Source organism: Mesoplodon bidens (assembly GCF_964165515.1).
Source record: "Mesoplodon bidens genome assembly, chromosome: 10".
Classification (NCBI taxonomy): Eukaryota; Metazoa; Chordata; class Mammalia; order Artiodactyla; family Ziphiidae; genus Mesoplodon; species Mesoplodon bidens.
This window is the reverse complement of record NC_138172.1, coordinates 36,764,874-36,791,113: the sequence shown is the minus strand read 5'-3', so window position 1 is coordinate 36,791,113 and position 26,240 is coordinate 36,764,874. Positions and strand designations below refer to the sequence as shown.

Below are 26,240 nucleotides of genomic sequence, written 5' to 3'. Positions count from 1 at the left end.
CTCATGGTTTGGTGGAGGGGAGAGGATGGGATAACAGGAGTCAAAGGCTCAGCCCATGGCGGCCACTGGGACGGGATGGTGGGCGGTGGGATTGTGGCTGAGGTGACGGAGAGCGCCACTGAGGGCTTCCTCCCCAGCAGAGTCAGCGGGGGCCCTTGGAGGTGCCAGGGGGCTCTGAACTCATATCCCCCCTCAACATTCTCCCCTCAGTGCTGGGGCCTGGGCCTGTTTCGATGAGTTCAATCGCATCGATATCGAGGTGCTGTCTGTGGTGGCGCAGCAGATCACCACTATCCAGAAGGCACAGCAACAGCGGGTGAGCCTCCCGGGGGCTACCCACGTCCACGCCTCCCGCAACTGACCACGTTTTCCCTTCAGCTATGCCCGTCCTGCCCATGCCGCCTTGCAGCCCCCCACACTGGTGGGGTGAGAAGCCAGGTGCTCAGGCCTGCCCTAAGCCCAGCCTCTCTCATCTCACAGGGGACTGGGCAGTCCCCCCCACCCCAGCAGAGCTGTCTCGGGGGGACTTCTGAAGCCAGTCCGGGAGCCCCATATCCTTACCCCACTCTGGGTACAGCTCCTAGGCCAAGCTGCAGTAGATGAAGCGGTCCCTCCCCACATCCTGACCATTATGGAAAGTCCCAGCCATTTGTCCTAGTTTTGTTCAGGGTGGTCAGAGGTCTTCTCCTGGGGATAAGAGCTGGGAGGCTGACAGGTGTCCCAACCCCAGTAAGGCCCTGGGTCCTAGTAAGGGCTGAGCTTGCCCAGGTCTAAGGAGAATCAGTGTTGGGAAATGGGGGTGGAAGAAGATATGTGAAGACCTCAGGGAGCCGGAACCTGGGAGGCCACAGGTAGCCACTGGGACCAGAGGTCTTGAGCCAGATCCTGAGAGAGGAGCCAACCCATGGTCAGGGGTCCAGTCCAGGCTGACCCGTTATAGCCAGGACAGGGGCATCAACAGGGTATGAGGGGAGACATTCAGAGGATGGGGCAGGTGAGCCAACCCCTCCCTACCCCTGTAGGTGGACCGCTTCATGTTTGAAGGCGTTGAGATCCCACTTGTGCAGTCCTGCGCTGTGTTTATCACCATGAACCCGGGATACGCTGGTCGCACGGAGCTGCCCGATAACCTGAAGGTGAGTTCGGGCCTAAGTTTGTCCAGGAGGCTGCTCAGGGCATTGGGAAGCACCAGAGCTGTGGCCTGGGCTCAGAGATGCTAAAGCACTTATGCAAGTACACACAGCTGCTGGACATCAGGGACTGTGCTTCCCCATGGCAGCCCTCCTGCCCAGGGGCCCTGAAGCCCACCCCCAGCCATGGAGAGGAGGGCCCAGGCTTGTCCTCAGGGCTTGGGAGAAGGTAAGAGGCAGGTTCAAGTCAACACAAAGGACTGGTTTCTAACGGGCAGAGGGATCCACTCATAGGGGCGTATAAGCCTCAGCTATGGCAGGTGCAGTGGAGGGAGGATCCAAGCATCGGTGGGGGAGGAGGGCAGTGGAGCTTCCTTCAGAGGACCAGACAGTCCAGAGAGCAGGTGGTGCTCTGGGAGGGGAGGTTGGCCTCTCCATTCACACGTATACCATGTGCCCCAGGCACTATTCCGGCCTGTGGCCATGATGGTTCCGGATTACGCCATGATCGCTGAGATCTCCCTCTACTCCTTTGGCTTCAACGAGGCCAATGTGCTGGCCAAGAAGATCACGACCACCTTCAAGCTGTCCTCCGAGCAGCTCAGTTCCCAGGTGAGGTCCTGCCCTAACCAGGTTCCAGGATCTGAGAGCTGCTGCCTTCCCCTAGCAACCCTAGGAGATAGGAATTACATCCCCATTTCTCAGCTGAGGACACTGAGGTCCTAAGTAGGCAGGAGCCTGGCCAGGCTCATGTGGTGCACAGGGGAGCTGGAGCAGGAGCCGGGAACAGATGCCCACCTGGGCTAGTTCAGGTGCAAGCGAGGGTCAGCCAGTAAGAGACCAAGAGCCACACAATCCAAGGCTGGAGAGCAAGTGCACCTAGGTCTCGTGCAACCAGAGCGGGACAACCAGCACCCCCTCCACCTGAACCTCCCAACACCAGGGCCTTCCCCTCAGTGAGCTGAGCCCAGGTTCTAGGGGCACATGCTGTTGGTATAGGCACCAGCACTGGCGGATGAGCTTTCCTGTTTGGCTCCAGTCTCAGGCAGGCTCCCCCTTTGCAGTGGCAGAGATGAACCCTAGCTCTGGGCTTACATGCTACCAGCTTAGTTTCTTAATGGTTCCAAAAAAGTCCCTGGTGTCACCCTAATGGGCCCTCTTTAGGTGACCTGCTCATGCATGAACACCCATCACTGTGGCTTAGGAGACCATACTGCCTTTGACCAGGTGGGGCCCACCGAAACCCATGGGCTAGAGGAGCATTCTGTTACTGGGAAAAACAGCAGCTGTCCACAGAGTGCACCATAGGTGCCAGCGCCTCCACACACCCTTCTTTCTAACCATGCACTTTCAAAAATGTACCCCCTCAATGGAGCAGCTATCCCCACATTGTTCTGGAAATGCAATCAACCCTTCCCAAGTGCTGATGACCCAAAGCCAAGCCCAGTCCCTTCATCCAGCTCCAAGTCCAAGATTTCTGGGAAATGTGCTGGTCTGTGGGTCAGGTCCAGATGTACCTTCCTGGTCTGGCACCATGAGGCAAAATGATAAGTTTAACTATTTCCAACACACCTGCTATATAATGGAGAGAAACAGAACCAGAGGCAAAAGCGGGGAAAGCCAAGGTAGTACGGCCGAAAGGGTGGGTCTGGAGAGATATGATGAATGTTAGAAGGAAGCTCAAAGGTCATCGAGGCAAGTCTGCTTGTGGCACAAATGGGAAACTCCTTCATCCCCTTTTTGAACAAAACTTGAGTGCCTCCCTGCCCTTGGCGCTGTGCTGGGACCACAGGGATTGAACAATGACCAAGGCAGACTCCTCACCCTTAGGGGCCAAGAGGCAAGCAGGGGTGCAGGATAGGTAACCTGGTAAGGGGAGCGGGCCACTGGGGTAGAAGTAGAGGGCACCACAGGAACCCAAAGTGGGGCATCTGGCCCAGGCTGGGGCATGCAGGTGGGTGCAGACGGCCTGCAGGGGAAGTGACACTTCAGCTATGAGCTAGGCGATGAGGCACGGCCAGGTGTCAGGTGGGAGACAGTGTTCCAGACAGAAGACCCGAGAGGGAAAATGCTCACCCACCCCTCCTCCTGTATGGTGGTGACAGGATCACTATGACTTCGGGATGAGAGCTGTGAAGACTGTGATCTCAGCTGCCGGGAACCTTAAGCGAGAAAACCCCAGCATGGATGAGGTGAGCTGCATCCAAAGAGGTGTCTGGGGAGTGGGGCTCTAGGGAGGCTCTGGAGCAGCTAGAGGGGTGTCTGACCTGGGCCTCTGCTGCAGGAGCTGATTTGCCTCCGGGCCATCCGAGACGTGAATGTGCCCAAGTTCCTGCAGGAGGACCTCAAGCTCTTCTCTGGGATCGTGTCTGACCTGTTCCCCACCATCAAGGAGGAGGTGACTGACTACGGCATCCTGAATGAGGCCATACGCAAGGCCTGTGAGAAGAACAACCTCAAGGACGTGGATGGTGAGCCCCTGGCCCTACCGTCCTATGGTGCCAGAGGAGGGCTGGGTCCAGCCACCCCAGGTTGCAGTCCAGCCTCAGGGTCCCTCCCGCCTGGCCAGGCATGTGGCAGGCTGGGGCTCTCTGGCCCTATCTCCGCTGGGACACTTCAGGTGGTGGGAGTCTAGGGAAAAACTCTCCTTCACTCTCACATTCAACACTTCTGACACCAGATGTATGGGGTTTTACCCCACGCTCATCAATTCTCGAACAGCTGTGTACTACAATTCAATTCAATCCTGACATTAATCAGAGTTAGCAGAGACCCCACAGGTTACAGGCTCAAGTCCCACAAGACTGCCCCCACTTCAGATACTAGTCTCAAGTACTGGGTCCCCAGGTTACCCACAGCCTCTGTCCTATTTGGCTACAAATCAGAGGCTCCCATGACCCCCCGCTCCGGCTTGATCATTTGCTAGAATAGCTCAAAGAACTCAGGGAAACACGAACGCTTGCTGATTTATTATATAATAAAGGATGTGATAAAAAGGATACAGATGAACAGCGGGATGAAGAGATACATAGGGTGAGGTCTGTCCCTGTGGAGTTGGGGTGAGTCACCTTCCCAGCCTGTGGATGTGCTCACCAATCCAGAAGCTCTCCAAACCCTCACTTTTGGGATCTTTTTCTGAGGATTCATCATGCAGGCATGGTCACTTATTAACTCCACTTTCAGACCCTCTCCCATCTCTGGAGAATGAGGGTGGGCCTGAAAGTTCCAAGCTTCTTCTGGTGACCAGTCCCCTCCCAGGAGTTCACCACCAAGAGTTGCCTCATTAGAACATAAGATGTTCCTAACACTTGGGAAATTACAGTTAGGAGCTCTGTGTCAGGAACCAGAGACTAAATATTGGAACTTGAAGGTTCTCCAAGCACCCCTATTTACAAGGGTTTGAGGAGCTATGTATCAGGAACCAGGAACAGAGACGATACAGAGATTGCCTATTATTTCACAGTGGGGAAGCAGGTGCTGCCCTTCCTCCCCGTGGAGGAGCAGTCACAGCTTGGACCACACCCTTGGCCTTGTTACTCCTTGACAGAGGCTCTCCTCTGCCCCATCCTCACCTGCTTGGGGTGGGAATGGGGTTTGATGTCTGGGTTGGGGGAAGATGGTGAGCCTATCCACACCCCTGCCCTACACCGTTCTACATTACATATGCGGCCCTAAGCACGCCCCTGGCCTGCTGAGGCCCCAGCAGGCGAGTTGAATGAAGCCTCAAACTCTTCTCTCCCTCACGGCCTTGGGGCAGCTTTGCCAGCACCAAATAACTCAACCTTGTCCCTTTGGCAGGGGCCCCCAGACCTGCATAGCTCTCCTGGACCCCTCTTCTTGGGCTAAAGTGATGTGCTCATTCCCTACCTGTGTGGGTCTGGCCTGCCACTGCAGCAGGCAGCTGCCCCTACAGCTCTGGTCTTGGTCAGTCAGAGACCCTGACCGACACCGGATCTTTTATTTATTTATTTATTATTTATTTTTGGCTGCATTAGGTCTTTGTTGCTGTGCGTGGGCTTTCTCTAGTTGTGGTGAGCGGGGGCTACTCTTCTTTGGGGTGCGCGGGCTTCTCATTGCTGTGGCTTCTCTTTTTTTTTTTTTTTTTTTTTTTGGCGGTACGCGGGCCTCTCACTGTTGTGGCCTCTCCCGTTGCGGCGCACAGGCTCCAGACTCGCAGGCTCAGTGGCCATGGCTCACGGGCCCAGCCGCTCCGCGGCATGTGGGATCCTCCCGGACCAGGGCACGAACCTGTGTCCCCTGCATCGGCAGGCAGACTCTCAACCACTGCACCACCAGGGAAGCCCAGCTGTGGCTTCTCTTATTGCGGAGCACGGGCTCTAGGCACGCGAGCTTCAGTAGTTGTGGCACGCAGGCTCAGTAGTTGTGGCTCATGGGCTCTAGAGCACAGGCTCAGTAGTTGTGGTGCCAGGGCTTGAACCCGTGTCCCCTGTCTTGGCAGGTGGATTCTTTTTTTTTTTTTAAGTTATTTTTAGCATTCAGGATTTTTTTTAAAATTATTTATTTATTTATTTATTTATTTTTGGCTGTGTTGGGTCTTTGTTTCTGTGCAAGGGATTTCTGTAGTTACGGCGAGCAGGGGCCACTCTTCATCGCGGTGCGGGGGCCTCTCACTGTCGCGGCCTCTCTTGTTGCCGAGCACAAGCTCCAGACATGCATGCTCAGTAGTTGTGGCTCACAGGCCTAGTTGCTCTGCAGCATGTGGGATCCTCCCAGACCAGGGCTTGAACCCGTGTCTCCTGCATTGGCAGGCAGATTCTCAACCACTGCGCCACCAGGGAAGACCGGCAGGCGGATTCTTAATCACTGTGCCACTAGGGAAGCCCTTGACCCTGGATCTTGTCCCTGGGATTTTGCCTCATGTTGGCCAGCACTTCCCTGGGCCTGTGCTCTCAGTAGGCTGGGTGGTAGTTTTGGAGCTGAAGTTGATTTCGAGGCCTGTGACAGTTCCTCACTGAGCAAGCCTGTGCCAGCTGGACACCCGACCAGTGGATGTTAGGGAATAATAGTCACAATGGAAATAATGGCTGGCCATTAGCAGAGAATTCCTGCTCTGTGCCAGGCTCTGTGCTCAGGGCTTCACCTGCCTCTACCTATGAGGTAGGTACTACTGCCATCCCCATTTTACAGATGAGGAAACTGAGGTGCAGGGAGTGAGGTAACCCATCACAGTTCACACAGCAAGCTAGTGTCAGAACCAGGATCTAAGCCCCCACTCTGATCCCTGGGCTCCCTGCCATGTCCTTCCAGGATTCCTGACCAAGTGTATCCAGCTGTATGAGACCATGGTGGTGAGGCACGGCCTCATGCTCGTTGGGCCCACAGGCTCTGGCAAGAGTAACGTAAGTGTTCCCTGTGCTATACAGTAGGTCCTTGTTGGTTATCTATTTTAAATACAGCAGTGTGTACATGTCAGTTCCAAACTCCCAATCTATCCCTTCCACCACCCTTTCCCCCTGGCAACCATAAGTTTGTTCTCTATGCTCCAGTATAAAATAAAAATTTAAAAAAAAAGACTAATATAAGTGGAGCCTAGCTGGGCAGCCTAGTGCCCAGACAGTGGGCTTGAGGGCAGAGCAGCCTCAACAGGCGTCTTGGCCCCCACTTTTGCCTCCTTGGCCTTTAGAATACCCTCCTGCCCGCCATGGCCCACAGCCCACTCCAGCCCTGCTCTCCAGGGAGCTTGGAGGCTCACTCTCGGCTGGCCCTTCTCCACAGTGTTACAGAGTCCTGGCAGCTGCCATGACGTCGCTGAAAGGGCAGCCGTCCATCAGCGGCGGTGTGTATGAGGCCGTCAACTACTATGTGCTCAACCCCAAGTCCATCACAATGGGCCAGCTGTACGGGGAGTTTGACCTGCTCACCCATGAGTGGTGAGTGGCCCGGGACCCCTCCAGTGACTGCCCTGCTCCCAGACCTTTGCAGGGTATGGGCCATGGGCCGCCTCCCTCCCTGAGCCAAGTGGAAGGTCAGGAGCTCCGGCTTTGGAGCCCAAATGCCTGGGACTCTACCCACCACTGCACTTCCTCACTGAGTGACCCACCTCACCCCCTGGGCCTTTGTCCCTCATCTGCAAAGTGGGGATAAAAATGACACCATTATTATGGAAGATGGCTGGGACAGTGTAGCACATGCTGAGCTCTCAGTACATGTTGACTTTTGTTAGTACCCACGAGAGGCTGGTGGTCTCTCTTGGGGCCTCTGCTCCTGGGCTGAGACGTGCATTTTAGGGGAAGTGCACCAAACTGGGAGATGTCAGCACCTGAGGATTTTCTCCAGGGCTATTCTGTCTCTCCAGAGAAGTCTCCAGTCTCCTGCTGGGGTGTCTTCTTGGTCCCAGTGTCCTGGAACCCAGTGGGGGATGGGCACTGGAGAGGGGCAGTCACCCATCTTTCTGAATGTGGGCCTGTCCAGCTTCCCCCATTTCTGGTAAAGGGTCTCACCCACGCCTACTCCAGGCTCTTGTGTGGGTAGGTGGGGGCCTGGGGATCAGACCAGAAAAATGGCCTCCTACCCACCCCCTTCCCTGGCATTTGGTGCCTCTGAAGTCTGAGGCTTCTTGGGTTCTCTGGCAGGGACTAGATACATCTCATGATCCTGCTTTCTCTGCGAGGTCATTTACCCCTTCTCCACCTCTGTCCATCTTCCAGGACTGTGTGGACCTCTGTTTCTGTGTTGCCTCCTCCCCCATCTTCCTTTTCTTTCTTTTTTTTTTTAATTCCAGGACACTATAGGTTTTTTTGTTGTTGTTTGTTTGTTTTTTGTAAATTTATTTATTTTTGGCTGTGTTGGGTCTTCGTTGTGGTGTGTGGGCTTCTCATTGTGGTGGCTTCTCTTGTTGCGGAGCGTGGGCTCTAGGCATGTGGGCTTCAGTAGTTGTGGCACGCAGGCTCAGTAGTTGTGGCTCGTGGGCTCTAGTGTGCAGCCTCAGTAGCTGTGGCGCACGGGCTTAGTTGCTCCGAGGCATGTGGGATTTTCCCAGACCAGGGCTCAAACCCGTGTCCCCTGCATTGGCAGGCGGATTCTCAAGCACTGCGCCACCAGGAAAGTCCCCTCATCTTCTTTTCTTTTGGGGATATTACTTTTCATTCTCCTTTAATAGAACTTTAGTGAGGACTCAGCAGGGAGAGAATATAAGCACACATTTTCATTACATTTATTACACCATAAAGTCTTATTTTCCCTACTGTAATTTTTAAATGAATGAAGATACTTAAGGAAAAAACAAAAGCAGAGCAGGGCCAGCCTGGATCCAGGTTTCCCTGGGAGCCAGCTGTGCTTGCCGCCCTGCCTCCCCTGCACCTACAGTCCTCTCCTCCCTGGTGGCTGCAGGACAGATGGGATTTTCTCCTCCCTCATCCGGGTGGGGGCCATCGCCTCCGACACCAACAAGAAGTGGTACGTGTTCGATGGGCCGGTGGACGCCGTCTGGATTGAGAACATGAACACGGTGCTGGACGACAACAAGAAGCTGTGCCTCAGCTCCGGGGAGATCATCAAGCTCACAGAGGTGTGTCCGCCTGTCTGCTCACTCTGCTCTCCTCCGCAGCCAGGTGGACCCGGGGGCACACCACGCTAGCCAAGCCTCATCCCCCTCCACCCTTCCCTCTTGGGGCCACAGCGCCCTCCCCATCCCCAGGCTCCTGTACTGCAGGCACGTCCTACACAGCTGCTCAGTGCTGCCCTTTCGGCAGACCCACTTTCTGTGATGCTTCCAAGCCCAGGGCCAGGACAACTACCCCTGCTCCTGGTTTATGCTGTCTTGTGCCTCCCAGGCCCATTTGCAGTCATATCGGCCCAGTCTGGGTTAGGCATACTGGCAACATGCCGGGAGTCTGGAGAACATGGGAACAGCTGCCTGGTGGGAAGTGTGGGGCAGTTCTTAGAGAAGGAAGGGTATTGCCTGAGCCTAAGAGCAGCCAGTCTCTTGAGTCTTTCTGAGAACACCTGGAGGTCAGTGTGACCCTGTGTCCATGTACACAGGTGCAGGGCTCTGGAGCAGAGCACACAGCTCCCATCGGATATCCCCAGGGCTCTAGGGACCCCAAAATGCCCTGACCCGAGGCTGGCCAGAGGGCTCCCAGGAATCTCCTGACTTAGACTCCTTCTTGGCCTCTGGAGAGGGCTGTATTATCAGCTGAGGGCCAAAGGGTTCCTGCATTTGCCCCCACACCAGCCCTGTTCCTGGCCCAGCGCCTGCCCCATGGCCTGCCCACAGTTGCAGGATGGGCAACCCCTCCCCATGGCCCTGCAGCCCTTTCCCCTGCCGTGGAGGCTGGCAGCTGGCCCACTCACGCAGTTCATCTTGGCACCAGATGATGACCATGATGTTTGAGGTGCAGGACCTGGCAGTGGCCTCCCCAGCCACAGTATCCCGCTGCGGTATGGTGTACCTGGAGCCCAGCATCCTGGGGCTCATGCCCTTTGTTGAGTGCTGGCTGAGGCATCTCCCTGTTTTACTCAAGCCCTTTGAGGAGCAGTTCAAGGCCCTCTTTGTCAGCTTCCTGGAGGTGAGTGAGACTACGGTGTGCCGGCCCAGGTGGGGCAGCCGGGTGCTATGGCCACCAGCCACAAGAGCTGGGTGTCCGTCCCCTGTAGGGGTCCATCACTTTCATCCGATCCTCAGTGAAGGAGGTGATCACCTCAACCAACAGCAACCTGACCATGAGTCTCCTCAAGCTGCTGGACTGCTTCTTCAAGCCCTTCCTGCCTAAAGAGGTATGGCTCTGAGCAGTGGGCTGGGGGCCTTCTCTCCTCACCTGAGGGCCCTGAATCCCAAGTCCAGCTTCCTGGAAGAGAGAATCAGATTGGCTCACATGGGTCATGGGACACCCCATCCAGTCTGCTGCAGATGCAAAACTACGGCAGAGGCCATGGGATGCCCCCACCCCCTGGCTTCCTCAGGCCACTTAGTTCTCTCCCTGCCTCTGTCCCCAGGGCCTCAAGAAAATACCTCCCGAAAAGCTGAGTCGCATCCCAGAGCTGATCGAGCCCTGGTTCATCTTCTCCCTGATCTGGAGTGTGGGTGCCACAGGGGACAGCGCCAGTCGCATCAGCTTCAGCCACTGGCTCAGGATCAAGATGAAGACAGAAAACGTGAGAGGGGGCAGCTCCCGGGCTGGGGTCCAAGGTCTGGGCTGCGTACGCTGAATGCTGGGTGTTTGGGGGCCGTCCCCCAGGCCCAGGCCCCCAGAAACAAGTAGCCACACAAGCCACCGGGTCTCACCGCCTGTTTTTCCCCCTGGTCCTTCACAGCTGACCTTGCTCTTTCCGGAGGAGGGGCTGGTGTTTGATTACAGGCTGGAGGACGGCGGCATCAGCAGCACCACTGACGATGAGGACAATGATGAGGGCAAGCAGGTGACTGCAGACCTGCCCAGGGAGGGCCCCACTGGGTGGCGACTGTCCTCCTTGATGAATAGTGACTGCAGAGAAGAGGCTGCATTGACGGTCACAGGTCTCAGGCTGGGGTTATTTGCATCATCTCCTGAATCCTCACAGACCCACAGGGTGGTTATTATTGTGCCCATTTCCCGAACAAGGAAATTGAGGCTCAGAACTGTCACGCCCAGCTAGTCGGTGGCAGAGCTGGACTTGAACCTGGGACTGGGAGATGTCAGGGTGCCTCCCTTCCCAACCATACACACTGCCTCCTCTGTGTTGATGCTGAGCCCAGGGATTAATCAACTTGGTTCTACTTAAAAGCCCCATTTGCCCAGGGGCTGGGCTCCTCAAGGGTGGGGGAGTAAGCCCCCATGGCCTGTCTTGATGTCCCCATTTCTCCTCTTAGCCAGTGAGGGTCCCATTAGCCTACCCTCATGGGATCAGGACTCCAGCCCAGAAGGAAGAGGGGCCAGAGAGGCGTCTATAGAGATGGTTACTACACAGGGTCCTGCTGGGGGTCTCACAGGGCACGTTTGAGTCTAACCATCAGTACCGTTCCCAATGGGACATGTGGGTTTGACCACAGTGAACACTCCCATCAAGGGAGGTCTGCAAGTTGAGTCAGGGCTGTGAGTGAAGGGATGCATGCAGGTGGGGATGGTGGGGGAGAGTGGGTCAGGTGACCTCTCAGCGTCTAGGTGATGCCAGCCCCATGGTTCTGGCCCTCACATGCTTGGGTAGCCTAAACTAAACAGCAGAGACCTTTGCATTCTGGGTTGTCCAGTTCCCAGAGTACTTCCCTCATGCAGAGGCCCAGAGACTGGCCCCACTGAGGTAGCTGGATGCAGGGAAGCCTTCACTTGGGCAGCTGTGTGCAGAGAGCCCCCCATTCCTGGAGGTTTGTTCTGGGAGTCCCCCACCCTGTGCAGAGAGTGGGCACAAGGCTTCCTGTTTCTGTCAGAAGCAGCCCTTCACCTGGACCCTCTTGCTGAGTCCCAGCAGTGCTGCTCCTTGCCCTCCTGGTGCTCTTGGCCAAGGGTGAGACGGGGAGAGGTTCCAGGCCCACCTTGTGCCACCTGTGGTTCCAGGTTGCCTGGGTGAAGTGGATGGACTCCTCAGCTTCGTTCACCATTATGCCAGATACCAACTACTGCAACATCATCGTGCCAACCATGGACACCATCCAGATGTCCTACCTGCTAGACATGCTACTCACCAACCACAAGCCCGTGAGCGCCCCTGCCATGACCTGCTTCACCCCACCCCAAGGCCTAGGTCAGGAGTGGCTGGCTCCCACACTGACAGGGTGGCAGCTCGTGCTGCATGCTGGGCCCTGTGAGAGCGCTCTGACCCTGTGCCCCCTGCTCTCCTAGGTGCTGTGCATCGGGCCGACAGGCACAGGGAAGACCCTCACCATCTCCAACAAGCTTCTCAAGAACCTGCCGCTGGAATACATCAGCCACTTCCTCACCTTCTCTGCCCGCACCTCAGCCAACCAAACCCAGGACCTCATCGACAGCAAGCTGGATAAGAGGCAGGCACCCTGGTTCCTTCCTGGATCCGATGTCCCCCAGCCTGGCTCGGCCAGCTGCTGTCCTCCCTCCCCTCCTGGGTGGCCCTTGGGCTCCCTTGCAAACTGCTCTGGAGCCTTCTTCCATCAGGAATTCCCGTCGAGCCCTTCTGTGGGCGCTGTCCCTGGGCTGGGCACTCGGGCGGGGCTTGTTATCCATCTGCCTAGAGGCAAGACTCAGAGCAGCCAGGTGTGATGTCCCAGGACGCTCAGAATGGGACAAGGAGTTGCTCAAGAGGCTCAGCAATTCGGGGGAGCCTGAAGTTAGTGAGGGCTTCCCAGAGGTGGAGCTGCCATCCTGCCATCCTGGATTCCCTGAGGACCTGGTACCCATGGGTGCTGGGCTCACACAGCCCCTTCCCACAGGCGGAAGGGCGTGTTCGGGCCGCCCCTAGGGCGCAACTTCATCTTCTTCATTGATGACTTGAACATGCCGGCCTTGGAGACATATGGCGCCCAGCCACCCATCGAGCTTTTGCGTCAGTGGATGGACCATGGCGGCTGGTATGACCGCAAGATCATCGGTGCGTGCTGGCAGCCTGGGCCAGCGGGGCGGGGCTGGGTGTGCTGGGCAGGGCCAGGGCCTCACCCGTTAGGCGCAATAGGCACAGGGCCTGGGCCCACAGGACTCACAGAGAGTCCATGGAAGTGTTTTAATGTCTTTTAAAATCAAGGGGAAAATGAACTTCTAGGTCAAAGAACATTTAAAATGCATAATATTAATATATTTGTCTATGTACCAATACTGTGGTAAATTATAATTTTTAATATATATATTTTTTAATGGAGGAGGAGGCCCAAGAAAGCAAAAGTGCCCAGGGCCTGCAAAAGTCTTAATGTAGCCCTGGGCAGGGCCTTCTGACTTCCTGCCCCCACTCCAGGAGCCTTCAGGAGCCTGGTGGACATCAACTTTGTCTGTGCCATGGGCCCCCCCGGTGGAGGCAGGAATGCTGTCACTCCGCGGCTGACCCGCCACTTCAACTACCTGTCCTTTGCTGAGATGGATGAGGTCAGCAAGAAGCGCATCTTCTCCACCATCCTGGGCAGTTGGATGGGTGAGTATCGGGCAGGAGTGGGGTAGGAGGCCACGGGCTAAGGCAGAAGCCCCGGCCAGGTAAGCCACACCAAGGATAGCTGAGCAGCACTGGGAAGGGCCAAGTGGCTGAACCACTGACATCAGCCCTGGCTTCACCCCTTACTCAGCTATGTTACCTTTGGCCAATTCATGAACCTCTCTGAGCCTCAGTTTCTTCATCTGAAATGGGTGATAATATCAGTGCCCAGCACCCCGAGTTGTGAAGGTTAAATAAGACACTGCATGTAGAGCATCTAGCAAGAAGCCCGGCATGTGGTAACTGTGGAATATATGATTTATACATATGTATACATGTATTTTCATCAGTATAAGTACACGCATATATGGTAGAAAGGCTAGTGAAAGGATGTTACTTTTGTAAATCAAGAAGTGCCACCAAGATAGAATGGACAAAATGGTCCTGATCTTCCATGGAGCTTGAAGAAAAGTCTGTCCCAGGATGCAGTTTCCCCCAACCAGTCCACTTCTTACATAACACACACTCTGACCTTTGAACTCCACTTGGCACTGTGCCAGGTGGTGGGTGATGGGAGTCAGGCCTTCCCTCCTCTGGCCTGGACTGCGCTGCCCCCAGGGGCTATAGACCAGAACTTGCCCCCATGCCCAGCTTGGAGGTGGGGGCCATGTGGCTCTGAGGAGGGGGGTGATGGTCAGTGGCTGCTCTGGGGCTGCCCAGCTGAGCACAGCCGGTCAAGGTGGGCAGCAAGGGACCCACCTAACTCTGAGCTCCGTGTCTCTCCCTCAACTCCTCGGAGAAAAGAGTTACCGGGAGCCCGTGCATAAGTGCAGGCCTGGGCAGGGCCTGGGAAGGCCTGGATGGGGCAGGGGCACTGGTTCCAGGGGGAGCCCTGGACTCCAGTTGGCTGTCGTTGAGGCCGGGCCCCAGGGGCCACAGTGAACCATCCTCAGACTCCTGAGGGGACCTCGGGCCACTGCTAGAGCAAAGGTTGCCCAGCACCAACGGCCTGCATAGGCTCATTCACTGTTACATGGCCAGTCTGTCTTTCAGTGCCTGGGTGAGTGTCCGGCCCATAGTAGAAGCAAGGTGAATGCAAGTTGAATGAATGAGTAAGGAATCCAACAAAGTTCCACCCTGTGTGAAAAAGCAGAGGCTCTGAGGAGAGGGCATGAGCCTGGAGCCAGGAGCAACCTGAGTTCATGTCGGGCGTCCCCCGTGTGGCAGCAGATCTGCTGCTCATTGCAGCAGGGTGACTGGCCGTTCCAGGCCTCCTCAGGCCTCCGTATCCACTGCTGACCTGCACCCAGGCCTCCCTGGGCCCTGTCTTCTCTCCTGTTCCTGGGAACAGATTTCCCTGCTCCTGTATGAGGCCAAGCCCTCCTCTTAGGCCTGAGTCCCATCCCCTATTGTCTGCTTGACAGCCACCGACATCAGTGTTCTCTTCTCCACTGGGCCATTCCATCAGTGTGAAGACACGCCCCGATTTCTCCCATCTTAAGAACAAAACACAAAACAAGCCCCTCTCTTGTCCCCTCCCTACCCCCTCCCCCAGCCTTGGCTCCATTTCTCTGTCACCTTGAGAGCAAAACGCCCCAAGAGCGTTTTCTCCTCCTGCGGGCACTAGCCCTCCCTCCCACTTTCTCTTGAGTCCCACCAGTCCCCGGAGAGGGCTCTTGTCACCAGCAGCCTCACGGCGTCCAGACCAAAGGTCAGCTGGGTCTTCACCTTTCCTGGGCTGTCAGTTGTTTGTGGGGGTCACCCCTCCTCCTCCCAGTCGCCTTCCTAGGTGGACGGGGGGGCTTACTCTCAGCCTCTCCTCCCTCTAAACACACACTTCTGGGATATCATCATCCCGCCCTGGCGACAAACCCCTTAGTGCGGATGCCGCTGAGTCTGTGTGTTCAGTCCAGACCTCTTGCCTGAACCTCAGACCCACGTCTCCTCTTGAATGACCACCGGGCGTCTCAGGCTGAACATGTCCAAACCCGAGCCCCTGACCCACCAGCACCTGGCGCTCCACTCGTCTCAGCTGATGGCCACTCTGTCCTTCCACTCGCTCAGGACGAGGGCCTTGGCACCATCCGGACTCGCTCGCTCTCTTTCTCTCTCTCTCAGGAGGTCCTGCTGCCTCTCCCTCCAGAACCCCCCTGAATTGCGCTGCTCAGAACCCCAGCCCTCACTCATAGGCCACTGCAGCAGCCCCACACACCCCGGTCTCCCTGATTCTGTCTTCACCCCCTGCATCTGTCTGTCTGTCTGGAGGTCTATCCATCCTCCACTTGCAGCCAGAGGGACCCATTCAAACGCTGAATCAGATCACATTCCTCCTCTGCTCAACCATCTCATGCAGACTAGAGCCCAGGTCCCGGCAGTGGTGGGCACCCCTCGTCACTGTCTGCTCTCACCACCCCCTTGCTAAGTCCTCAATCCCCCCAGGCAAGCCTGCCTCAGGGCCTTCGCCCTGGCCACGCCCTCTCTGGAACACCTTCTCCAGTTCTGAACCTGCTTGGCACCTCAAGGCTTCGGGTCTCTGTTCAAGTGCCCTCCTCCGCAAGGCCTCCCCAGCATTTATGTCAAATCCCCCAACCCTGGCTCTCCCCAAACCTCTCTCCACACATTTTCCATTCCCTGTTTACTGTCAGTCTGTTCAGAGTCTGTCTCCCCCCAAAGAAAGTCAACTTGTTGGGGGTGAGGAGTGTGTCTGCTGGGGCCACCCTCTGTGCCCAGCACCTAGAACAGTCCCTGTGTTAATGGATGAGCCCGCTTTGGGGCCAGTGAGCCGTCCTGCCCCTTCTTTGCTTTTTTCCCTCTTCTGGGGGCTCCCTCTGCCCCAAATTCCCACTGACAGAATTTTGGTTCCCAGCAAAGAATTGGATCGTTTTCAAAGCACAAGCAAATAGGTTATGTTAGTGGTGAAAATGCAAGGGGGTGATAAGCCCCCAAGGTCATGGCTGAGCCCCAGGCCTCCACGTCCACTGTGGTGCACTCCTGAACCCCATGTGGGCCATGTAACCCTCCCCATGCACAGCTCAGAGTGGCACGTTTCAGGTCTGGCCCCATTAGTGTTCTCAATTCCATGAATGTGTCCCAGTGCCCCAACATATGGACAGGCTATATCAGTGATAAGGATGTAAAAGGAGGGAGCTCCGGGTGCGAGATTCCTCACCCCATGGTGGGGGACACCAGGAAAACCTTGCTGGGGAAGTAGCATCCGAGAGGGCTGCAGAGTGGGCAGAATCCAAGCATGCCGGCTGGGGAAAGGCGTGTGCAGAGAACACAGCACCAGACCTGCAAGGGCTGTGACCCAGGGCCACTCTCCTGTTCCCACAGCCGGGGCCCCCAGCATTTCCCACTTCACGGATCCCCTCGTGGAAGCCACCATCATGGTGTACTCCACCATCACCTCCCAGCTGCTGCCTACCCCAGCCAAATCCCACTACACTTTCAACCTGAGGGATCTCTCCAAGGTCTTCCAGGGCATGCTTATGGCCAACCCGGCCAAGGTCGAGGTGAGGACCGGTGGGCCCCCTCCCCAGTGTCCAGCAGTGGAGTGCACACACACTGCCCTCACAGTCCTCCCTGGTTTTAGGCCTTCCTACCCAAACACTCCTCAGCCTTGATCTGGCCAGGCCCTCGGGCAGGGGGTGGAGCTGGGGACACAGCAACAGGTACCAAGCCCCCAGGAGCCCTGCCTTCATGCAGCTGAGTCCCATCTTGCAGGTGAAATCCATGCCTAGAATGCTGGCTGTGATGGGATCACACAAAAGCAGGAGCCAGGGCATGGCAAGGGAGGGAGGGTTCCTGGTGGAAGCCCTGTGTGTGAGAAGATTGAGGGGAAGAGTGAGTGGTACCAGGTGGAAGGAGCAGGAGTGCAGCACGGAGCAGTGTCAGCTGTGCTGGGCAGGCTCTGGGGGCTGCAGGGGCAGAGAGTCCTGAAGGTGATGGGAGCTGGGGGGTGGGTAGGGGGCACATTTGCACTTTAGGATGGGGAATGGATGGGTCAGTGTGTGGGCCTGGCGGCAAGGGCATAGTGTGAACAGGACAGATGCCAGCCCTGGCCCTGCCTAGCTATAGCCAAAGGAGTCGAGAGAAGAGCTTTGGGGCTTCCTGAGGGCGGTCCCATCACACAGGGAGAGGCAGGGAAGTCAGCATGGAGGTGGCAGCAGGATGGGGGTAGAGTCAGAGGGAGCTTTGGAGTCAAGTGAGTGGTTAGATGTGGGGTGTCGGGAAGGTATAAGGAGAATCGGGCATTCCTCTCGGGCTTGGGCTTTAGGGAGCTGTGGGGACCCTAAGAGGGGAGAAGCTAATTGAGCTGGGAGCCCCGCAGGCACAGCTGGGCCTGGAGGTGGGGGTGGAGAGGCCCAGGCGTCAGCGTGTGGACTCCACCCTCTGTGGAGACAGCAGACACCCAGGGCCCTGGCCGGGTCTTGGTGGGAGAGCCAGGCCCAGGTGCTTCGAGAGGTGGCTGAGGGTGTGGGGCTGAGACCTGGCACTGACGCTGGGGTGGCCGCAGGACAAGGTGCAGCTGCTGCGCCTGTGGTACCACGAGAGCTGCCGTGTGTTCCGCGACCGCCTGGTGAACGAGGAGGACCGCAGTTGGTTTGACAAGCTCCTGGAGAGCCGCATGGAGCAGTGGGAGGTGACCTTCGAAGAGGTCTGCCCCTTCCAGCCCATCCTCTATGGGGACTTCATGTCGCCAGGCTCCGACGTCAAGTCCTATGAGCTCATCACCAGCAAGAAGAAGGTGAAGGGGCCTGCTGGGGCCCTACCCCTGACCCCCGACCCCCGGGACCCCAGCCCTCTGCAGCCACTGCTAAGAGACCACCACGCTCTGACCAGAGGGTCAGATACTGGTCTGGAAGGCCAGCTCAGGGACTTCAGGCCAGAAGTTGCCTCTCTGAGTCCCATCTCCTCGCCTGTCAAATGGGCACGAATGTCCTTTTCCTGAGGACAAGCCTAAGGTTCAACTGAGACAGGCTCTGTAAACAGGGACACGCTATGCCCATTTGAGGGACTATTATCCCACCCACAGAGCCGCGGCAGGGCCCCGGGCACCGCGAGTCTTGAGTCAAGACCCCAGGGTGGCAGGATGAAGCTGGAGTGCGGGGGCCTCCTGTTGGTTTCTTCACACAGACCCCCTCCTAGCTCCCAGGAGCTCCCACGGGGCCCCAGGTCGGTACATCCTGTTGAGCCCTTGAGGCAGCAGGCAGGTCTCTGACCCGACCCTCAGGCCTTGCTGTGTCCAGCGGGTCAGGTCTCATCCAGGCAGACCCGGCATCTTAAGGCCAACATCCCTCTGTGCACAGAGGAGCAGGGCTGGCCGGGGTGATGGGGTGTTGTGCTCCCTTGGAGGGGGCACAGTTTACGGGCACAGAGGGAGGACCCAGCTCTCCCCGTTCCTGCCCCCCGCCACCAGATGATGCAGGTGATTGAGGAGTACATGGAGGACTACAACCAGATCAGCACAGCCAAGCTGAGGCTGGTCCTCTTCATGGACGCCGTGAGCCACGTCTGCCGCATCAGCCGCACCCTGCGCCAGGCGCTGGGCAACGCGCTCCTGCTGGGTGTGGGCGGCAGCGGCCGCAGGTCCCTCACGAGACTGGCCTCGCACATGTGAGGGCCCCCAGGCGTGGTGGGCAGTGGGCGGCCGGTGGCAGACTCAGTTCCATTCGTGTTCTTCCACATGTTCTATGCTGAGGCAGACGCACCTGGCCCACAGGCTTCTAGACCTGGGAGAGTAACCTGGGGTCCAAGGAGAGACAGCAACAGTGCCCTGTGATGCTGCAGGGATGGGGGAGGGGTAGCTGCAGGCATCCAGGAGAGATTCCTAGAAGAGGTGGCCATGGGCCTTCTCTTCTAATCAAGGCTGGGAGGATGGAAGGGGAGGGCATTCCAGGCCGAGGGAGCAGCCTCAGCAAATGTCTGGAGGCAAGAGAGCAGGTTCAGGGTTGGGGGAGTCAGCAGGTCTGCCCAGGGTGGGAGCAGATGGCTGGGGTTGGGGCGCTTGGCCTCAAGCTCTGGCATGCCTCCACCCAACCACCTGTCTCCAGGGCCGAGTATGAGTGCTTCCAGATTGAGCTGTCCAAGAACTATGGCATGACCGAGTGGCGTGATGATGTCAAGAAGGTCTTGCTCAAGGCTGGCCTGCACAGCCTGCCCATCACCTTCCTGTTCTCAGATACCCAGGTGCCACCACACAGGCAGTGGGCGGGATCCAGGGTGGGCTGGATACAACCCACCCCAGTGTGGCATCCTGGAAGGTGGTCAGTCCTTCATGCCCACGTCACTGTCAGTTGGGGTGGATCTTGGGAGGAATGGCTGGGACCAGGGGGAGGGGGCCAAACCTAGCCTGTCAGGGCTGGTGGGGGGCATAGATCATTACTATGCCCCGAGGGTAAAGAAGGCCCCTGGCACCATGGCTGACCACAAGCAGGACCACACTCACTGGTCAACGGCTTCCTACCTCAAGGACCACAGGGCTTCTGCCTGAGGTGCTGTGCCTATGGCCCCCTTCTTGGGGCTGCTCCATCTGGAGCTCCCTAGATGAGGCCTCTCCCCAGGTCTGCAAGGAGGAGAGGTTGTGGGTCCAGGGCCTCAAGACAAACAGGGCAGTGCTTAAACCTGACTGGTGGTTGGGACTGGGCTGAAGCTGAAGCCCTGGAAGGCTCCCAGCCCTACTCCTATCCCCCGGGCCCCCCTTACATAAGCAAGTGAGGGTGCCCTCTGGCACTGACTAGGCCCTGGCCATATGAGATGGGCAAGGACCCATTTCTGCCTGTGGCCTGGTTTTCTCCTGTGAGTAAACTGAGATGTAGAGAGGCCTGGCAAGAGAGGAGGAAGACACCACATCTCCCACCCAGGACCCAGGGCCCTTCCACAGCCCAGCAGTGATGTTCAGAGTCTCTGCTGTAGGGCAGGCCTGGATGTGAGTCCTGGACCATGACTTGTGAAGTCACTTGTGTGACCCTGGGCTTCTCTGAGCCTTAGTGGCATGGTCTGTGGAATGGGGCTCCTGTGAAGGTCCAGTGAGACCATGGTCATGGAGCCCAACACCCAGGGGCCATCATCAAGGCTCAGCTCCTCCATCCCCATCTTCCCCCCAGATCAAGAACGAGTCCTTCCTAGAGGACATTAACAATGTCCTGAACTCAGGCGACATTCCCAACCTCTACAACACGGACGAGCAGGACCAGATTGTCAACACCATGCGGCCCTACGTCCAGGAGCAGGGCCTGCAGCCCACCAAGGCCAACCTCATGGCTGCCTACACTGGACGTGTGCGCAGCAGCATCCACCTGGTGCTGTGCATGAGGTACAGGCGGCCACTGCAACCTCGCAGGGACAGTGGTTTTAGGTGGGGGAGCACCCGGGACTGCCACAAGGGGAAGTGGCCTGGGCCTGGCCACCAGGCCGTTGGGTCCAGGCTGCTGTGCTGTTGTGTCCTGGCTTCCATGCCACAGGGCTGTGAAATGACCCTGGGTTCCTGGGGTGTGTAAGTCAGTGTCTCAGGGCCTCATTTGGACCCCCACCTCCCCAGCCCCATTGGAGAGGTCTTCCGAGCTCACCTAAGGCAGTTCCCCTCCCTGGTCAACTGCTGTACCATCGACTGGTTTAATGAGTGGCCGGCAGAGGCCCTGGAGTCTGTGGCCACCATGTTCCTGAACGAGATCCCAGAGCTGGACGCCACCCCCAAAGTAATTGAAGGACTGGTAGGTATCTTGGTGAGGAGCAAGCCCTTGAGGGGAACTGTGTAGGTTCGGGCTTGGGGTCACCAAGGCCTGGGTAAGAGTCCCAGGCCCGCTACTGATAGGAAGCCTTTGGGCAGACAGCTTTACCTAAGCCTCAGTTTCCTCATCTGTATAATGGGAATGCCACAAGGTTGTCACGGTGACACAGGAGGCTGGGCACACAGTTACACAGTCACTGTTTATCTTATTCCCTGAGGGCTCCATGGACACTTTCTTTAAAGAGCCGCCTGATATAGGGACTTCCCTGGCGGTCCAGTGGTTAAGATTTCACCTTCCGCTGCAGGGGGTGAGGGTTCAATCCCTGGTCGGGGAGCTAAGATCCCACATGCCTTGGTGACAAAAAACCAAAACGTAAAACAGAAGCAATATTGTAACAAATTCAGTAAAGAGTTTTTAAAAAATGGTCCACATTAACAAACAAACAAAGAGCCCCCTGATACAACCCAGAGACTACAGATGGGGTGGGGGGTAGATTTGTCTGGTCCAGCCTGAGAGAGTGATGGTCACCTGGGGGCCAAGAGCTAGGGTGAGCCCATTTCTGCCCAGCTGTGCTGAGGCCTTGGGCCCTACCTCCCCACATCTACAGCCTCCGAGAGGGGCGCCACCTTAGGGCTTTCTGAGAGAGGCAGGTCATAGGGGCTGTGATAAGAGCACTGGGCCAAGAGCTGGGACACACCTGGGTCCAAGTTCAAAGTGAACTCTGCCCTTGACAACTGTGTGAACTTGAAAAAGCCCCTTAATTTCCCTGGGTCGTGGGATTTTTCGTCTGCAGAATAGGTGACCTTTAGCTGGAGGTCGTGAGGATCATAGGAGAGAGTGAGTGTGAGGGCCGTTGAGGTTCCTGCATGTGGCTCCCTCCCCAGAACCAGGCTTCAGTGGCTTCAAGGGCACCCTGGTGCCCCATCTTTGCTGGGGGCTCTACAAGACTGGCATCAGTGGTCTGCTCCCTCACAGATTCAGGTTTGCGTGTATATCCACCAGTCAGTGGCCAAGAAGTGTGTCGAGTATCTGGCCGAGCTTGCCCGCCACAACTATGTGACCCCCAAGAGCTACCTGGAGCTGCTCAATATTTTCTCCATCCTCATCGGGCAGAAGAAACAGGAGCTGAAAACCGCTAAGAACCGCATGAAGAGTGGTCTCGACAAGGTGGGCCGGGGTGGGGCCTTGTGGGCAACGTCTAGCTGCCCGTGGTTCTGCCCATGCAGTCTCAGTCCTGACCCCGGAGGCCCAGCCTGGCCTTTCAATTGGCAGCCCACAGTGTTAAATGGGTGGCTTCCTCCCTCACCAAAAGAGCAAAAGCTGCTGGCCAAGGGCAAGGCCAAAGCAGGTCACCCCAAATATTTTTAGGGGACTGCTCCCTTCCTCTGGGGTCCACTGGGCAACCTGGGGGCCACTGAAGCTGCTGGCCACCGCCTCTCACTCGTGAATGAGGGCGGCCCTGCAGGGACCTCTCCCCTGCCCCCTCCAGGCCTAACTCACTCTCTGGTCCCCATCACACCGTCACACCGGATTTCCTCTCTGTGCCCCCCACCTCCCACCCCCCAGCTGCTGCGCACTTCGGAGGACGTGGCCAAGATGCAGGAAGAGCTGGAGATTATGCGCCCCCTGTTGGAGGAGGCTGCCAAGGAGACCACGCTCACCATGGAGCAGATCAAGGTTGGGGGTGCTCCTGGTCCCCTCCCTGACGGCTGACCACATCTGAGGATGCTCGGCATCCCCATGCAACCACAAGATCCCTAGCTGCCTGGCCTCACAGGTTGCTTAGCCTCTTGGTGCCCAGTTCCCTCATTCAGTCATGTGTTCATTCAACAAATGCTTGCTCAGAACCTATTCTATGCCAAGCGCTGCACTGGGCAGAGGATATGGTGATGAGCAAGACAGACAAATCCAAACCCAATAATCACAACACGGACTGAGCAGCAGGGCAGCCACAGGTAGCGGTGCAGAGTCTGCCTGAGTCTCCCTCTAAGATCCTCTGAGTCTACAAGAGGGCCCACATTTGAGGGCAGGTCCTCACAGCAGCCTCCGCAGGTTTGCATATTCATGATGGCTGCTTTCTGGCAGAAGCAATCACGCCCTGCTCTACGAAGGCAGTGGTATTGAAAATTTTTCCAGCAGATGGAAAGAAAGTGACTTGTGGGAGGGGAGTGCCTTTCTCTGTTCTGCATGGAGGTGCCCTGTGGGTTTAGGGGGTCCTGCCCATGGGGCAGTTGTGCTCAAGCATGTAAAGTTCTGAGCCCCATGCCAGGCCCACGATGAGCACTCAGGATTGGAAGAGGTTCCTAGCACTCCCAGGTCTCCGTGGGCTGTCACAGCCGAGAGGGTCCTTAGAGAATGGGGCATCCCAACCCTCATTTCCTTCCACCTGGGGAGACTGAGACACAGAGAGGAGAAAGGGGAGGAGGGCACACCTGTCCCTGACACAGGCCATCACTGGGCCTTCCCTATTTCTGGTCCCTAGGTGGACACAACCATTGCTGAGGAGTCCCGGAATTCAGTGCAAGCAGAGGAGATCAAGGCCAATGAGAAGGCCAGGAAGGCACAAGGTATTGCTGACGATGCCCAGAAGGATCTGGATGAGGCTCTGCCCGCCCTGGATGCAGCCCTGGCCAGTTTGCGCAACCTCAACAAGAATGATGTGACCGAGGTGGGTGGCTAGGCACCTCCCAGGCTTTTCTTGGCATCCCTCCCTGGAGCCCTCTTGTGTCCTGGCCCCTAGGCCCTCCCTCTACACATCCCTTGAGGGTCATATGTCAAGAGATGAGGGCAGAACTAGGGCTTGAATCCAGCTGCCTGCCCTTACCTCCTTGTATCAGCCCCCAGGGCCCGGGCAGGTGCATGAGGAGGGCTTTGGGCCTTGAGAAATGAGCGTACAGGACCTCATGGCCAGGCCTGAGTATATGGGGGAGCAGTAGTTGCCATAGGCTAAGGCAGACCTTGGGGGATCCCCGGGTGTGCCCTTGGTCTGTAGTGGTAGGGACTTGGTTGGTGGGGCCCGCCCTGTCTGGTGGCTGTCCCTGCCTGTAGGTACCCACTCCGTGATGGACCTCCCCCTTCCCCACTCTTGGCCTGGCTCACAGGTGCGTGCCATGCAGCGGCCACCCCCAGGCGTGAAGCTGGTCATAGAAGCTGTGTGCATCATGAAGGGTATCAAGCCCAGGAAGGTCCCTGGAGAGAGGCCTGGCTCCAAGGTGGATGACTACTGGGAGCCAGGCAAGGGGCTGCTGCAGGACCCAGGCCGCTTCCTGGAGAGCCTCTTCAAGTTTGACAAGGTGAGCATGCCAGATACCCGGCCAGCTGGGAGTGAGTAAGGGCAGGACCCAGCTGGGCAGAGAAGTGGGGAGAGGAACCGGCCCCCTCCCCCACCAGCGCTGGGGCCTCCATCCTATCTCACTCTGCCTGCAACACACACAGCCCTGTGGCTACAGAGCTGATGGGACCAGATCCTGGCACAGAGGAGCTCTCCAGCTGGTGGGGGAAACAGACAGACCAACCAACAGATGGGTGTTGAGGAAATCAGGACCTGGGAAGGCTCCTATGCCCATAGGACATCACCCACAGGCACCCCAGGGCTCTGCAGCCTGGAGACTCTCTCTCCTGTCCTTTTCTCCCTGAAACCCCCATGGCGCTGGCCAAGACCTTCCCTGGCTGCTCAATCATCGCCTCTCCCTCAGCCTCAACACCTGAGGTTTAGTGCCTGTCTGTCTCTGGATTTCTCTGCCTTCCTGACTATCTGGGGTTCTCAGTATCCATAGGCATGCGCTCTCATGGGGCTGCTTAGGGTTAGGTCAGCCTGGAGCCCGCAGCCCTCTTGGAGGGCCCCTTTCCAGCCCAGAAATTAGTCCCATGTGGGCCGCTCCCCCCCTCCCCCACCATGTGTCAGTGTTGGAGCCCTGGGCACGTCCCAGACTGCACTGGGAGGGCAGAGACAATGGCCCATCTCAGTGACAGCTGGACTCTGTATGGGCTTCCCCATCCCTCTAACTGAGCCCAAATCAGGAGGCTCACGGCCAGCACTCAGGTTCCCCTGGTCCCAGGCTCTGACCTCTGGGAGCTCATGAACAATACAGATTCCTGGGCTCATCCTGAATTACAGAGCTGGATTCTCCCAGGGTAGGACAAATGCTCCAAGAGTATGGTGAGCTCTCGGGGTGGGGATTATTACATTTGAACGTGAGCCGGGTTGGGCATCAGAACCACTCACTCGTCTCCACATTGGCCAGGAAGGAGCCCTTATCTCTAAATGGGTTTTAAATGGAGCCTGCATATTATCAGGTCTTCTTTTTTTTATTTTAAATATTTATTTATTTATTTATTTATTTATTTAGGCTGCGCCGGGTCTTAGTTGTGGCACGCGGGACCTTCGTTGCGGCATGCGGGATCTTTTTAGTTGTGGCGTGTGGACTTCCTAGTTGCGGCATGCATGCGGGATCTAATTCCCTGACCAGGGATTAAACCCGGGCCCCCTGCATTGGGAGCGCGGAGTCTTACCCTCTGGACCACCAGGGAAGTCCCTGTATTATCAGATCTTGAGGTTGCGTCATTTCTTGAGAAAAAAATCTCTGATCATATTATCTGAAATCCTAGAATACAGAAGATCCTCTTCTGGCCAGCTTTTGTGGGTTGTGTTTATTCCCTAGGGAGGACACCTGTACTGAGGCCTACACGGGGCATAGCGGTAGGAGCAGGATGCCCCTCAGCCCTGCAGAGCTTTCTCTGTCCTCCCTGGGAAGCAGCCCCCTGAGCCCATTGTTCCCATCTGCAGGACAACATTGGGGAGGCGGTGATCAAAGCCATCCAGCCATACATCGACAATGAAGAGTTCCAGCCGGCCGCCATCGCCAAGGTGTCCAAGGCCTGCACCTCCATCTGCCAGTGGGTGCGCGCCATGCACAAGTACCACTTCGTGGCAAAGGCCGTGGAGCCCAAGCGGGTGAGGGCTGGGTAGACCTAGGGGGCAGGGGAGAGGGCGTGGGCTCCTCTGGGCACCAGTAAAGCTGGTCCTGCGCCCCCTGCCCGCAGCAAGCCCTGCGGGAGGCCCAGGATGACCTGGAGGTGACACAGGGGATCCTGGAGGAGGCGAAGCAGCGCCTGCACAAGGTGGAGGATGGCATTGCCACGATGCAGGCCAAGTACCGAGACTGCATTGCCAAGAAGGAGGAACTGGAGCTGAAGTGTGAGCAGTGCGAGCAGCGGCTGGGCCGTGCTGACAAGGTGCGAGGGCCTGTGGCGTGGCCTGCCCCCGACAGGCTGGAAGGGCCCCGGTGATAGGGGGTGTCCCAGGGTGGCTGCCCACACACCCCACACCAGCCACCTCGGGGACTGCGCCAGGCAG

The 26,240-nt window shown here is 57.2% G+C and overlaps 1 protein-coding gene across 1 annotated transcript in view; it reads left to right on the top strand.

Annotated features, from left to right (window-relative positions):
* Positions 1-26,240, top strand: part of DNAH1 (dynein axonemal heavy chain 1) — a gene marked incomplete at its 5' end in the record, with an annotated part of 72,793 nt that overhangs the window by 36,704 nt on the left and 9,849 nt on the right. Inside the window, 28 exons of the mRNA XM_081247346.1 lie at positions 211-316; positions 1,023-1,136; positions 1,593-1,742; positions 3,236-3,322; positions 3,415-3,601; positions 6,399-6,490; positions 6,867-7,021; positions 8,481-8,658; positions 9,464-9,658; positions 9,747-9,866; positions 10,086-10,244; positions 10,404-10,508; positions 11,621-11,761; positions 11,906-12,066; positions 12,469-12,626; positions 12,984-13,174; positions 16,466-16,666; positions 17,671-17,901; positions 18,574-18,770; positions 19,208-19,343; positions 20,261-20,469; positions 20,695-20,866; positions 21,860-22,051; positions 22,451-22,561; positions 23,367-23,552; positions 23,986-24,177; positions 25,671-25,838; positions 25,928-26,119. Of these exons, the coding sequence (XP_081103472.1) occupies positions 211-316; positions 1,023-1,136; positions 1,593-1,742; positions 3,236-3,322; positions 3,415-3,601; positions 6,399-6,490; positions 6,867-7,021; positions 8,481-8,658; positions 9,464-9,658; positions 9,747-9,866; positions 10,086-10,244; positions 10,404-10,508; positions 11,621-11,761; positions 11,906-12,066; positions 12,469-12,626; positions 12,984-13,174; positions 16,466-16,666; positions 17,671-17,901; positions 18,574-18,770; positions 19,208-19,343; positions 20,261-20,469; positions 20,695-20,866; positions 21,860-22,051; positions 22,451-22,561; positions 23,367-23,552; positions 23,986-24,177; positions 25,671-25,838; positions 25,928-26,119 (4,486 nt within the window). The remainder of the gene's footprint in view (positions 1-210; positions 317-1,022; positions 1,137-1,592; positions 1,743-3,235; positions 3,323-3,414; positions 3,602-6,398; positions 6,491-6,866; positions 7,022-8,480; positions 8,659-9,463; positions 9,659-9,746; positions 9,867-10,085; positions 10,245-10,403; positions 10,509-11,620; positions 11,762-11,905; positions 12,067-12,468; positions 12,627-12,983; positions 13,175-16,465; positions 16,667-17,670; positions 17,902-18,573; positions 18,771-19,207; positions 19,344-20,260; positions 20,470-20,694; positions 20,867-21,859; positions 22,052-22,450; positions 22,562-23,366; positions 23,553-23,985; positions 24,178-25,670; positions 25,839-25,927; positions 26,120-26,240) is intronic.